A 15,953-nucleotide genomic window follows, 5' to 3' on the forward strand; every position below is an offset into this window, starting at 1 on the left:
TTCAACCATGTTGGGAATCAAACCCGAGACCTCTTGCATGGTAGGCAAATGAGCTAACTACTTGACAACGAGGCGGACTATTCTATATATTTTTAAAAGTATTCAAAATTAAGTACCTTCAACATCTTCATCCTAATTATTTTCTAAATTATTATTTCGAACGCTTCAACCACTATACTACTAGGCGGACTTATCTTCACTCAATTTCGTCAAAACACCCTTTCAGGATTCTCGTTCTATTTCACACACACACTTGTATTCTTCATCCATCCGGACACGAATAAGATATTTTTAGTAGAATTTTTAGAAACCAATAAAATTCTATACTGCAATATTTCTTAGCGCCTTTAAAAATTATCTTGATATTTTGATATGCTGCGATTGGTATGAATTTAGTAGCGCCAAATGCATCATAAGGTGCAAAAAAATTGAATAAAATGTAGAATACATAAATATTTGTTTAAAAAAATATATAAAAAACAGTGTCCTAAAGTTATAATGCCTTAAATAATTGCGGAATTATTGTAATGATGTTTGTGTAATGATGTGTAATGATGTTGATTGAGCCCAATAATATTAGTAAAATACAATCGCATAGTAATAATATACACATAGTTAAAAGTAACTTTAAAGTTGTCTAAATGCAAACTAGTCATTCAAGTACATGTCTCAGAGTTAGGCAAATCGCGGCTTCTGAGCCAGACTTTATGAAAAAATAACAAATAGACACGTTTTTTCCTTACTGTGCGTTTGTTTTACTAAATACTGCGTTACATAAAATTGAACGTAGTTATGCAGAAAACAGCCAGCCATAGAAAAGTGAAACTGAGATAATAGGACCTTTGTGAAAAGAGTGAATAAACAAATCTCCACAACAGTTGGAATGTTTTTGACTTTAACAAATGATAAACAAGGAGTATTTTAGTTTTTTTTTTTACATTACCAACAAGAATCTTATTATGTATTTGACCAGTTTTAATGATTTTTAAGATTTTCTAGTGCTGTGGGTGTTTTCTGCAAATTGAGAAATACCGATTTTGTGATTGATACCATTTTCAGAAGGTAATTAAAACAATTTTTTGTATGAAAGCGGTCTGTCTGTTTTAAGCAGAACATAGAATTGACCTAATTGCCCCAGATTACATAAATATCAAATTTTTTCAAAATTGTGGACTGGCTGCTTTCTGCATAACTACGTTCAATTTCTCTCGACCAAAAATTGAGAATCAAATATAATATTAACTGAATTTACTAATTGAAAAAACGTTACAAAAAAATGTTTTTTTATTTGAAATCTATTTATTAACCCTTACGGATTATTACATTCATTTTACAAAATCAATATATCTTTTTTTTCATCCACTGTTGATAATATAATTTTTTCACCCTTTGAAAAGTTTGTCCGAGTCTTTTATTTATTTAATTTTTTTTAAAAGTAAAAATAAATATTTGCGTTCCTATGATTTACCCAAATATTAAAGGGCCCGAGTGCGCTTCTAACAAACAAGGATGAGGCGGTAACGTAATACGTTCCGTTTGTCCCATAGGGCGCAAAACATAAAGTTTTTAAGTAGTTCAAAACATGCATATTTTAAACCTTTGTAGAAAATGTATCCGACGTCGCACGAAAAATGTACTGTTACCATCGTATTCTTCTATTCATTTAAAAATAATAATTGAAAAGTAAAAAAGGTCTCATTGAAAACATGACACAGGTACATAGTTTATTGGCCATTTTTATTCCAAAACTACTCGTATTTTCAATTAAGTTGAGCTTAATAGTAAATCAGATTAACCATAAGCCCTTTAAATGCCTAGACTTCCGCATTCCCTTCTCTAAAATGTCCTTTATGCGTGTTGTAATATTATGTTAATAATTATCCTTTTGATCACATGGACGTTGCTGTACGGAAAAAAAAACAATAATTACTGCTTTGATATGATGCGTTGTAAATAAATAAATTCGGGCGGTGGTCTCGTGATAGTGCCGCAAACTAACAGATCAGAGGTCCGAGTATCGAACCCGGCTCTACCACAAATTGATTCCCATTTTCAAACACTGTTATATACGTTTGATAATAATGTTTGGATAATTTATAAAGCGCCATTTTTGTGAAAATCACCTCAAGGGCGCTGTACAATAAATAAATATCCCAACACGTCTTGCAGCTACAGAGCGCATGGACGGTTGGGATTCTAGTTCCTCGTCTCCAATTGTGATATATTACAATTATGATATATATGAGCTAGATAACAGAACGTCTTGCAGCTACAGAGCGCATGGGCAATAAGAAATCTAGCCACTATTTACATTTTTATTTTTAAATTTTTTATTTGACAATGAAATTTAGAGTTTAAGTGATATTTTAAAAACGAAATAAAAAGCAAATTTATGAAATTAGAAGTTAGATAACAACGAGTCTTGCAGCTACTGAGCGCATGGACGGTTGAAATTCTAGACCCCATTTACTAAATTTAGATATTTGATAGTTGATAACATTTGCATAATATGATAGTTAACATCACAAAAAGTCTTGCAGCTTTAAAACGCATCGACAAATGGAATTTCAACAAAATAAGAATGATTTAAAAAAATTTAAAAACAAATAATAATTTAAAAAAACGTAATAATTATACATTGAGCAAAGAACTAGTAAGTATGGCAATTAAGTGAACATGTAACAGCACAAAAAGTAAAATATAAAAAACTAAACAAAGATAGCATTCCTTAACTTATTATTAAGGTTAACAAGACAATAGACGATACTCAAACTCGTCCCTGTTTTATTTTGGTATACAGTAAACAGGATCTATTGTCTTTTTCCTAGTAAATAACTGTAAAAACATTTGGTTCACATTTGGCTGTTCCCTGGGAGATGATAGTAGAAACGCATCTGTGTGCGTAGTGTAGAGTGTAGGTACCAAGGAATCTATCCGCTTCTTGTTTATTTTGTTTGTTATTATTATAAGCATTTTTCCCGCATAAAATTTCTGATTTATATTATTATATTTTACTTTTATATTATTATATTTTACTTTGATTAAGATGTCAGATAAACTTGTGTATTACTGTTGATATTCGAGTAATTTTACGTGATACAGGAAAAAGGGTATCATTTGTATTTTTAAATGAGCAAAGATAGGTGGCACTATATTATACAGAAATTGTTTTATAATAAATAGTTAAATTTTAGCACGTGATCTTCACAAATAAACACTATATTAAACAGTTTTTATTTTTTTATTTTTACATTTTACTTTTTTTTTTGCACCACAACAGGCCAGGAGGCCTAATTACAGTGGTGAATTACATCACAGAGCACCCAGGCTTGAGAAAAATCACATTTGAATTTTTGTGTTCTCACCGGGAATCGAACCCGGAACCTTCCGTGTGTGAGTCAAGCGTCTTGACCACTACACCACGGAGGCCGCCAGAGGCCTTTTAACAGAAGCACAGTTATAAAATCACGAGAGTTTGTGGCGTTTGATTATATTTTGGTTAGAACAAAGCGTTGAATATAATAACGTTTATAAAACAACGCTTTAAATTAATTATCTCACTCTTTGTTTATAGCATGTCCACACTTTAGCGACTAAACTCAATGTTTATAACAATTTAATACATATTAAAAAATTTTAAAAAGTAGTTTAGTTGAAAATAGCCAGCAACATAAAAAAAGTACTATTAATACATGACATATTTAAAAAAAATATATATATATTACATATTGAAAAAAAATACAAACATGTAAATTTGTTTTTTTTTTTAGATGACCTGACGATCCCTGGAGTGGTCGATAGTTATAACATCTTTCGCTAAATTACTTTCATCTTAGTTTTTTTTGGCGTGCTAATTTTTCCCGTCGATGGCCTCTACAATATTCGTATCCACGTAAATAAATCCTTGGTTTCGATCATTAAATATTGCAAATCAACTTATATTACATCCATAGGTTCTGCAGTATAAAAATCGAAAATAATTCATCCAAATTATGTATATTTAATCGAATATTTGGAAAGACCAAATAAATTATCATATATTTTACTGACATAACCTAGATTTAGATTAGAAGGCTATGTTAACAATCGTTACAGTTTGCGGCTGGGATTCTCTATCCATGGGGATGAAGAATACAGTGCTGTGTGTGAAATAGAACCAGAACCCTGGACGAATGTTTTCGACTTGATGGCTGCTCTCAGGGATTTTTTCAAAAAATATTATCGATTGGAGATTATGAAGCTCGCCCTTTATTCCACTGGAAACACGTTGCTTACCATGTCTTAGGTCGCAGGTTCGAGTCCTGGCAAGTTGGACGTAAATTTATGAAATAAAACTAATATAATTTATTATATTACGTATTTATATATTGGGTGTTAACATAAGTTGTCCGTTATTTTTTTCTAAATGTCGAAAACAAGAAGACACAACAAATTGGTCAATATTGTATTCTTCTTCATTATTTTAAAACAAATTAATCAAAAATTGATAGCATCTTCACCGTACACTGCGCAAAAATTGCGAGCAACTTTAGCAGCTTTATTTCCTCGATAGAACGCGAACAGAAAGGGGTGTCGAAAATGCACACTTTCGTCTACTTGACATTTTATTTTGAAGGCTTGTAATCAAATAAAATAACATCTGTGTAATGTAAAAGCAAATACATATTTTAGAGAAGAAAAGTATCTTTCAAATGACATATAATCTTTATCATGTTTTTAAAGTTTTGGTGCTCATTTTTAAATTTAGAAACAAATGGACACAACTTAAGTTAATACCTAATATATACACATAGGTACGGTACATACATCCGTAGCAAAGTTTATAGTTTACACGATCTTGTAAACCGTTCCTTAATTGTGTCTATATTTATAGTGACCTCAATAAATTAAAATTGATTACACCCATAAGAAAAACACATCTCCTGATGTTTGATAATTAACTCAATAGACTCGGTGAAGAGACGCAGCAAAGTCTTTTACATTTAGTGCAATACAAGCTCTATAATTACACCTTTGTAATTGAAGCTCGTTTTTTCAAAACACGATGTTCGCTCCCCATGGCGATTTGGGTTTTAAAAAAATTTAAAGGCAGTATCAAGACGCATATCTGGAAAAAAAATTATCAAAACACCCTAAAACCCGGCTTAAAAAATATTAGTCTTATCTTTATATATATAATTCCTCTGTACGTGTGATGTCACTAACTCCTCCTAAAAGGCTTAACCGATTTACGTGCGGTTTTCAGAGAAATATAGATCTTTGCGCTGTGCGTGTTCGTAGATATTAAAATCTTCAATCTAATATGTAAAAACGGAGTTAGGAGCATAAATGTTTTATTCATCGATCTACCAGGGTTGCATTCGAGGAGAATGCATTGACAAAAAAATGGAAATATGTTGTTTTATTGTGTATAGAAAAGATTGTTTTTTAATGTTTACAAACAGCATTTGTTTTTCGTAGATCTCAATCAGATTCTTTCCTTAAATTCCTTATAATAACTACTCATTTATTTCTTTTTACTGGATTTTTGGTAGTAATACTAAAATAATGTTAAATTTAATACATTTTTAAAAATCGTGTTCCTACATAAGTACACCCCTTCTTTTGGTGAGAAGACCGAAGTTTGACGTTTTCAAAAAGAATGCCATATTTGAAAAAATATTTATTTATGTTTTGGAATTCAACCATAAACAAGTACCTAGGTGCCTACTTATCAATGAAAAGTCTTTCCAAGCCAATAGCAGGCAAGCCAACGTTCGGGCAGGACAACGTCTGTCGGGTCCGCTAGTCTTTTTATAAATTATAAATTAGATTACCTTCAGGCTTAGTGTAAGATGTATTTTTTTCAAGCAAAGATTGTTCACAAAAAACCCTCTCCTGAAAATTTACGTTTCAAGCGAATGTTGAGTTTTGAAAAAACGGTCTTCAATTTAGAAAACATGTATCTATTGAATAAGGTGGCGCAAAAGTCATCACCCTATCGGAAGATGCCATAACTTTTGCAAATGGCGGCAAATGTTAGTTCTGCTTTGACATTCGTGAAGTAAACCGATACAAAATACACGTAAATAAGACATGAATCGCTATACTCCTCTAAGAACGCGGAAAAATTGTTCCGATTTTTTTGCGGAATAATTCGCCAGTGGTGTTGGCGCAGCGTGAATTTAGGCGCAGATTTCCCGGTCATCTGACACCAACTGAATAAGCACTACGGCAGTTAGCCACTCGCCTAGAAGTATATGGGACAACATGAGATGCTGCCAGGTCTGGCCGGCACCGGAGCAGCCGTGGCTGAAAGATGTTGTAGAGGATCCCGGAGTATCGACCAGACGACGTGCCATGTAATTGGGCATCAATCGGCGGTCTTTACAGATAATTTTGGGATTGGAGAACATGTGGTTCCAAAAGGATGGAACGGCGCATACTGCACGAGCCACAACCAATATTCTGAGGGCTGTACTTCCGGGTCGCTTAATCTCTCGTTTTAGTGATTTGCACTGGCCGGCAAGATCGCCCGATTTAACCGTTCCTGACTTTTTTGTGGGGTTTTTTGAAGTCAAGAGTCTATGTTAACAAGTCTTAGACTCTTGAAGCCCTCAAAGAGAATATCCGTCAATAATGCGAGAACCTAGAGCCGGAAGTTCTGGGAAGAGTGAAGGAAAATGCCATTAATTGGGCCCGTATGGTCATCAATTCTGGCGGCGGCCCCTTGGCCGATATCATTTTCTCGACTTAATGGAAAAAAGTTAAGATATCAAAAAAACACAATCCAAAAGCAGAATCAAAATTTTTCATTGTAATTATGTTTGTATTCGTATGTTCATTATTATATTTTTGTACCTTTTATATCATTTTTATATAACTTTTTTCTTTTCTTATTCTTTTAATTTAAATTTATCTTGTTTCTATTAACTTTATTTTTATAACTATAAATAAGTATATGTATTTTTATTTTATTTGCAAGTTTCTAAGTGCCTAACAATTGTTAATTGCTTTTATTTTGATACCGATAATGTACTTAATCGATATCTTACACAACTGTGGAAATTTTTTATTGACTGTTTTCACAATTTTCGTTTATATGTATTCTTACTTTTTTTTATACAATATATGTAAAAACTGTTGTTTTTTTCCCAAATAAAAAAAAAAAATAAATAAAAAAAATACTGTCAAAGAACATTGGGTGACAACCTTTGTGCCACCTTGTATATACAGTGTAGTCTCTATAATCTGAACTATTGGAAACCGAGCCTGTTCGGTTCAAGGAATTATTGGATAACTGGGATCTTTACAAAATAAAACAAACTCAAAAGTTTATAAATTGAAAAGTTGTTTTCAGGCGTTGCCTAGTATGTGAAATAATTCAGTCAGATGAATCTCTTCACAACAATAAAGGTTTCAGCTCTTTAACTTCACTAAAATCAAGAATGGAAGAATTGACGAAATCTGGATGTTCAAACATAGGCAAAATGGTAAATGTTACACAGTGTGTAAAATGGCCACTTAAACTAGCCAATGACAGGTCATAAGCACTGTAAATGCCTAGACTTCCATATTCCCTTATTTAAGGTATTCTCCATCCTTGTTGTAATTTGTTAAATAAAACAAACTTAGAAAAAAGATGGAGATCATTTTAGAAAGGGGAATATGGAAGTCTAGGCAAAAAATGTTTTTGTGTCATAAAACATTGTAGGCACACTAAACTTCCTAACTAAGTTTTAATAATTATTTACCTTTGATGGCGCTTCTCAAAACACACAAAATGGTGTCCCACAGCTCATCGGGGACAATTTCCACGTAGCCTGGTTCAGGAAAATGCAGTTTAACCTGTAAACATCATTTAAATATCAGTTTAAAGGTTGAACGCAGTGAAATTGTTATTTTATTTTGTGACCTTTCATACTTTCGTCAGAGATCAATGTTTGCAAACTTAATAAAGCACATTTTATCTAGATAATAATGTACCTGCATACGTTGTCCATACAATATTATAGTTTATTGGCTGTACATGCATGCATACATATATATTTAATGTAATATATCATATTATAGGAGCGAAGTATGAATTGAATAAACAAGGATGAATGCTGTCCAAATGCGATCTCTGAGTGGTCAAACAATTCAAAACAATTCAACAAAGCTGTTGCACAGATGTCGAGGTCCGTACATTACGTAAAGCTGAGAAAAGCATTATCGACAAAATCGAGAAGTTCTACGCTGGTTTGGACATGTAGAGCGAACGGATAGAGAAAAAACGGCTAAAAAGATTTACCACGCGAACGTTGATCGTTGCAGAAATCGAGGAAGACCGAGAAAGACATAGCAAGACCAAATCCAACAAATACTTAAAGATGGACATGTCAAAAGTCTGAATAATCGGCGCGCGTGCTCATGCATCTTCTCATGCAGATGTATGAATGCAGAATAAGCGAGATCTGCATTCAAAGACAGAGTGAAATGGCGTTCTATCCTCTTTACCTACCTTACGGGGAAATTGCGTAATGGTTTGTTTATTTGTATATTTATTTGGTCTATTTGGTGATCAGTCTACGCTTCAGGTGCCAGTCCAGGGATAGTAAAATATAGCAGTAAATTTTACTTTTGAATTTTAGTTTTAAATTTCACCTTTAAAATAAGTACGAGTATTTCACGTTGACTCAGCTAGAAATCGAACCTGGGATCTCAAGCACGGTTGGCGAAAGCGCCAACCACTACACTACAAGTCGGATTTATCTCCTTCATCTAAGATAAGTCCGCCTTGTAGTGCAGTGGTTGGCACTTTCGCCTATTTTTTGCATATTTTTTTCGCCAACCATGCTTGAGGTCCCAGGTTCGATTTCTAGCAGGATCAACGCAAATACTTATTTTAAAGGTGATTCATTGCTATATTTTACTATCTCTGGTCTGGCACCTGAAGCATAAGACAGATTACCTTACCTTCATACAAACAATGTAAAAGTATAAATAAATAAAAAAAAAAAAAAAAAAAAAAATATAGCCGATGATCTAAATAAGCTGCATTGTTGGTGTACCAATGCAGTGCCTTATGAACCACTGAGTGCGGAAAAGGAAATGATGCTGACGATTTTTCAATAAAGTGAAAAGTTTTTGCTTGTTGTTATTATTAATTTGCTTTTTAAAATTTATTTATAGGTACATGTTAATAAAATTTTAAAAAAAACCGCGAAACCGGCTTGTCAGTAGGTTTTTCCCTTTAAAGAAAAATACAAAAAAGAACTTATATAAATTTAGAAAACAATGTGTAAACGTTATTAAAAACTAAAATATAAAATTACAAGAAACAGCTTAAAAAGGAAAATCGAACCAGTAAATGTACATCACGTCTGAAGAAACATCTCCTTTCTCTTTCTTAATCTAACCTCCTTTCCTGTTTCCTCTTTTTTCCTTTTTCCCATTGATTAATGGTTTCGATTAAAAATAATTTATATACAAATACATATATTTCTTTTTTTTTATATCTTTAGCTTTTTATTTATTTATTTTTTTTGAATATGTTTTGTAACTTGAATTATAAAAATAAAACTTTTATTTTATGGGTTGATTGGAAAAAAATGCCGTTTGACCATAAGCCCTCCAATGCACATTGAAAATTATGTACAAAAAGCTAAATAAATTTTGAAAAATATAAATGTAAACGATAAATAAGTATATTTTTATGTTTTAGTTTTAACTGCTAGAGGTTATATGGACTGATCCAAAATATTCATCGTAACATTAATTTGTATTGTGTTCATGTGACAAAATGATTAATATAATGTTACAATGAGGAACTTAGCCCTACGGGAAATTGGAAATATTTTACGTTTTATTTCTGGCTAATACTATCAAGAATAATACCGGTATGCAGAGACAAAACTTAAGGTGAGGAAAGCACATTCTAATTTCAAATGCAGAAAATAACCCGAAGGTGAAGACAATAGAATGTACTTTCCTCATCTTAAGGTTTGTCTCTGCATACGGGTATTATACTTGATAGTATTAGCCAGAAATAAAACATAAAATATTTCCAAATGTTAAATGGGAGTAAAACAATATCACAGAAAAAATAGACATGGAAATCAGAACTATAAATTTAATGTTATGAATGACTTAAATAAAGAAAAAAACTTAAAAACGAAACAAACAAAAGTTCGACTGGCTAAAAATTTATTAAAATAAAAAAAAACTTGTGGATTTAAAAAAACAATCATTTGTCTAAGTTTCACTCAACGAAGTTCGGCGAAAGGTCTCTGGAAAATATTGGCCCTTCCGAATTTAATAAACTGTCAGATGAGCTAAAATACGAAAAGTCGAATAGCAAATCCAAAAGTGTCGCAATAAAAAAATATTACTTAAATCTTTTTGATAGTGATAGTTATCGATGTAATTTATGTAGATGGTGTAAAGTGCTGTGTTTTATGTTTCTTAAATAATGTTTTCTTATTATTTCAGATGTATTAACTATGTATGATATTATGTATTGTCACAAAAATGTTTTATTTTTATGTACGGTCCCAAATGAGTTTTTTTTTATAACTTCTGGCAGTATAATATCTACTTTACGTAAGTTACAAAGGCGTAAGCCGTCGAAATAAATAAATATGCTTTATTAATAAAAATGAAAATGTCCTTTTTCGCACCTAGTGGTGCATAAGGCATTGCATTTTTTATCATCTGTTACATTTAGGTAAGGTGATCAGTCTAAACAACCTTTCAAATAGATATTTCCTGCCGGGAATCGAACCCAGGACCTCGAGAATGGTAGGCGAGCGCGCTAACACTTCACAACGCAGCGGACTTATCTCCACTCGATTTCTAAGAATTATTCAGAATTTTTGCTTGCCATCGAGTCGAAAACACTCGTCCAGGGTTCTGGTTCTATTTCACACACAGAACCGTATACTTCATCCGCTTAGACACAGACAAAAACAACAAACAATAATAATTGTATTACCTACGAAAAAACGATTTCGTAATAATTATGGAATATTGTGAAACAATTGCCAATTTTGCTATTGAATTAAAAATATCATACTATAAAAACTAAAATCATTTACTAACTACAAATTAGTCGCCTATATTTGAATTATCTTAAAGTTTGCCACAATCAAATTATTAACCATTATTAAGTGAGTGCTCAAACGATCATCATTACCACACAATAGGCGCATTTTGCAATAACATAATTTATTATCATCCCGAATGAATGGATCGTCCGACTTGCGCCTTGATATAAATTTGCCGCAAAATGAATAACAATGATACAATAATATTGTACTCGCGCAATGAATCGAGTAATATTTAATCTTTTTGTAAATAATGGAATAATCGTGTACCAATTCGCTGATTGGAGCGCTGTTACAAGGGGTTGATGCAGCTGTCAAACGAATAAACTAAACGTAATATTTCTGTTCGTCTAAAACATTAGAATTGATTAATTATAATACTTACGGCTCCGGTTGCTTTTCCAATTGGTTCGGCGCGCGAATTGAAAACATGACATATGATTGTAGACGTTCCAACGTCAAGAGCAACGACATATTTTTCTTCCATGCTTCATTGACAGAGCGAACGGAACTACACTAATTTAACGTCACACCGAACCATAGATTTAATACATTATGTCACAGATTACAGATATCTTCATTATGTCAGAAGAACTCGCGCCAGAATCGATCCGAGTAGAGAGCTTTCGGAAAAAGCCGCTAGGGTTAGCGCGTCAGCCAATCAGGATGGAGGCCGGAACAAAGTGGGGGGGTAACGCGGAATAACGTTTTCTCAAACGCCGTGCCGCGCGACTTAAAAAAACCTTGTGTAGTTTTGAATAAATTTTCTAATACTAATGACTTTATCAGCATTTTTCTTCAAGACATTATAACTTCAATATCACTGCTTTTCATTATAATTTCAATGTATCTGCGTAAGAAAAAAAAAAACATATTTCAGGCAGATATTGGATATAAATTCCAACCAAAATTGGATTTAAGTGTTCACTACGAGACCCATTTATCTCCACTCGATTTCCCTTTTCAATGACTAAGTTCAAAACACTTATCAAGGGGTTATTTTTTTATAATTTTTAAAACCCATTAGGGTTATAGGTATAAACATATTATAAAGTCGAGTCATGTTATGTTTTGTCCGGTTAACCTAGCCGGATCGAAGCGGGGGACTCGACTTCCCCAGAAATCACATTTAATTCAATAACTTGAGTACTAGTGGAGATAATTATTTCATATTTTCAGTTATCCTTGAAAAAATATTTTTAATTTATTTGGTAATTTCAATTTTTCAATAACTTAATTAAATAAAATAATATAAAATAAAATAGATAAATTAGACAGCTAAAATTCATCTTGCACACAGTAAACTCCTGGAAATGTTAAAGCTAATACACGATACGTTGTGAAATAGACCATGTAAAAGTACGTACATTTCGAGGAGTGTTCCGGCTACCAAATAGATTTGTTACAAAAGTAAGTTTTTTGCGACATTTGCACTGATTTTCGTTTCACTCTAACATATGCAGTGTAGCTATTGGCAAAGTAGCGACAGAGCAAGACAGACATATTGCACCGAATTTATTATCTGTTTGGCTAACTCTGACCGTACATCTGTCTCAGCTTTCAGTCATTCGTCACTTGCCACTTGCACATTATCAGCAACCTGCATTGATCTTATGTTAGTGCTTCTAAAACGGTTCTTAAAAATGAACCTATTATTATTATACACAAAAAGCATTTTTTACAGTTTTTTTTTTTAATTTGTAGTAATAAAAAGGCCAGATAATAATTTATTTTCTGCTTTTTTTATTGTAAGATTCGAAAAATAACGTATAATACCAATAATTGCTATCCTGTTTTTTATTTATGTTTATAAAATGGCCGTATAATAATTTATATTATGTTTTTTTATTATAAAATTTGTATTACACCATTTGTTAAAGCATTTTTGTGTTTGTTCTAATAAAATGACTGTAAGTATAATAATTTATACTGTGTTCTTTATTTTGAAAAAAAACTTTCATTGGCTCTTCTGTTACGTTGGTACATGTTGCTTAGTATTTTTTTCTTTTCCACTGTCGATATATTATAAACAAATATAATGTAATGTAATACATAACAATACAAATAATATGTGAAAACCCTCGCTTCACTATTTATGTGTGCTGTGATTTTTAATTTAGTTTTTATTTTACATTTGTTTATTTAGGACAATTACATTACATTGATTTTTTTACCGAAGTGTGATGTGTAATGTGAAATCTGTAATATTTTACCAAAAAAAATAAAATACATAAAATATTTAATACCGACAGATATTGAGTTATTCCGGTAAAATAGATGGTTTGGAAAATATTAAACTGGCGCGTAAAACTGATCATCTTACCTTCCACATGACAAAAAATATACATACACGCTGCAATTAGTGCCAAAACAATGCCTATGCACAACTGGGTGCGGATCGGGAAAATATAAATTATAATATTGGGTATTTGAAAAAAAAAAAACCTATTAATAATATATCTCATGCCAACATTAAAACATAAAAGTATAAAATAAATAAAAAAATCAAAAAATGTATGCACCCATATTTAAGAAACCCTGACAGCCACGTACTGTTGCGTGACTATTTCTTAGAAGGTTCATTCAGCGAGATACGCTGCCCCGTGCGGACCAGATGGGACCATGCGAAGAGACGAAATGCGTAATATTTTGTTGTATAGGAATATGAATAGGTACATTGGGGTAATTTCAGACCCCTTCGGAACCGGCGTAATTTTTTGAGTTTCAGTACGGTAAAGGTTAATCATTGTGTGCTTTTTAATTTGTCTCCAGTATGAATTTTTCAAGTAGTAAGGTAAGTCATTGTAGAGTTTAAGTCTATTTAAAAAGGTAAAGATATACAAAAATAGAAATAACTGTATTTGCATATAAATTACCTTAAATCAATACTATTCTGTGTGTGAGTCAAGTACCTTAGGCATTATTCCATGGAGGCCGCTTTTTAACGTGGTAATGTTTTTGTCTGTGATTATATTTGTGTTTGCCAGCATTTTTGGTTACTGTTATTTTAACTGATTCTATTTCACACACATAATGGTATTAATCGTAAGTCCGGACAGGGGGGGGTGTAATATATTGGTTTTAAAGGTGGTTTTTTACGGCAATATTTCATTGTCCATGGACTTGAAGCATAAGACATTTGACGTTTAATGCACTTTACATTCCATGTAATAAAATTGACCCAGATACGCTGCATTTGAAGTACCAATGCAGTGCCCTATGCACCACTGAGTGCAGATAGGAAAATAATGATGACGATGATGGTTGGATTTAAGGTATGATTTTTTCATTTTTTTAAATATAATATGTTTGAATACACTAAATCATTGTCACTTAAATACCCATGTTTACCAGTGTTATCTTTTCAATATTTATCTTTAAAAAAATATTACACAAAATTTTATTTATCAACTTAAATACTTATAAAAAATAAATCGATAGTAAATATCTGAACAGGGGTTTTTTGAAAAGGAATACGAATGTTGTCATTAAAAAAATACATTTCTTTTTCATTCCCTTTCCGAACCTAATGGTGCATAGGGCACTGCATTGGTACACCAATCGCAGCGTATCTTGATCAATTTTGTTACGTGAAGGAAAGATGATCAGGCTTACGCTTCAGGTGCCAGTCCAGGGACTATGAAATATTCTAGTGCTAAAACACTGTTTCAAATTAATATTTCATATAAACCATGCTGGGAATCGAGCCTGAGACCTCTTGCATGGCAGGTGAACGCAATGACCACTACACCACGAGGCCGACCAAAAAAATATATTTAATGTAATAAAACTCACTTTGGATTAAACCTAGTATTTTTGTGTCAGCAAAAAATATTACATGCACTTTATATTTTTAGATTTTGAGTTATACTAATTATTTGTGCAGTAATGTGAACTGCTGAAGGTTAATCAATGTTTCACTCTAATATTCCAATCTTTGTTTAAAATAAAAATTTACATACATGTATGTATTAGGGGCAAAGTGAGAAAATTATGTAAATTTTAAATTTATATTTATCGCCTCTAATTTAATAATAACATAGCAAAACGTCTTTTTTTTATATAAATCTATACATAAATGGTTTTCTTAATAATAAATGACTTTTTTGTCTATGGAAACTATTACTTCACACATATTTATTATTTTGGTTTAGAAATGCCATCAGTCACAAAGCTTTGTTCTTTTTTGTCCATCAGACTTTTATTTTATTAAAACATTAAGTGTTCAATATTAAACGCTTTACAACACAAAAAATATTCTCATTAATATTAGTAGTTTGGCATAAATTTGTCTTCATATGCACAAAGATAGAAGAAGGGATATTTCAGTGTCTCACCAGTCACATTCAATCAAATGATAATTACACTGAACATATTGACTGTTTGGCTTTTTATTGAAACAGTATAATAAAATGGTTCTTTATCTTGTTTAAAAAAAATTTTTTTTACTATTATATGAATTCTGATGACATAGTTACAACTCAAAATTGGTCGAATTTTATAGCCGAATATCCCAGTCACAATGGAATGCCCCAGAACTAGAAATAAGGATAGAATAACACACTTTTTCAGTGTTGTGATCAAAATTTACTGGAATTAAATATTAGTTAATGTCACTCATTTTGTATTTCGCGCAAACAAACGACAATCAGCTTTCCTTCCTCTTTTAATAATACCCCGATCTCTATAACAGATAGTCAAATTCGCGACTTAGGTGTTATTATTGATACGAAACTAATGTTTAATATTTATGTTGAATCAGTCCTAAAAAAAAACATATAAAATGGTCGGACTTATTATGCGAGTATCAAAACCTTTTAAACATGCAGAGACATATGAAAAACTCTACAAAACATTTGTTCGTCCCCAGCTAGAATACCGTACTCC

At 31.9% G+C, this 15,953-nt stretch overlaps 1 protein-coding gene across 1 annotated transcript in view; it reads right to left on the reverse strand.

The window, feature by feature from the left end:
- Positions 1-11,592, reverse strand: part of LOC148280194 (glycerol kinase 5) — a 46,372-nt gene extending 34,780 nt beyond the window's left edge. The window contains 2 exon segments of the mRNA XM_088228796.1: positions 7,734-7,827; positions 11,452-11,592. Coding sequence (XP_088084922.1) covers positions 7,734-7,827; positions 11,452-11,553 — 196 coding nt within the window. The 5' untranslated portion in view covers positions 11,554-11,592.
- Between the last annotated feature and the right edge of the window lie 4,361 nt (positions 11,593-15,953).

The sequence above is a fragment of the Micrasema longulum genome, unplaced genomic scaffold, assembly GCF_059751315.1.
Source record: "Micrasema longulum isolate JH-2025_06_02 unplaced genomic scaffold, ASM5975131v1 h1tg000607l, whole genome shotgun sequence".
NCBI lineage: Eukaryota > Metazoa > Arthropoda > Insecta > Trichoptera > Brachycentridae > Micrasema > Micrasema longulum.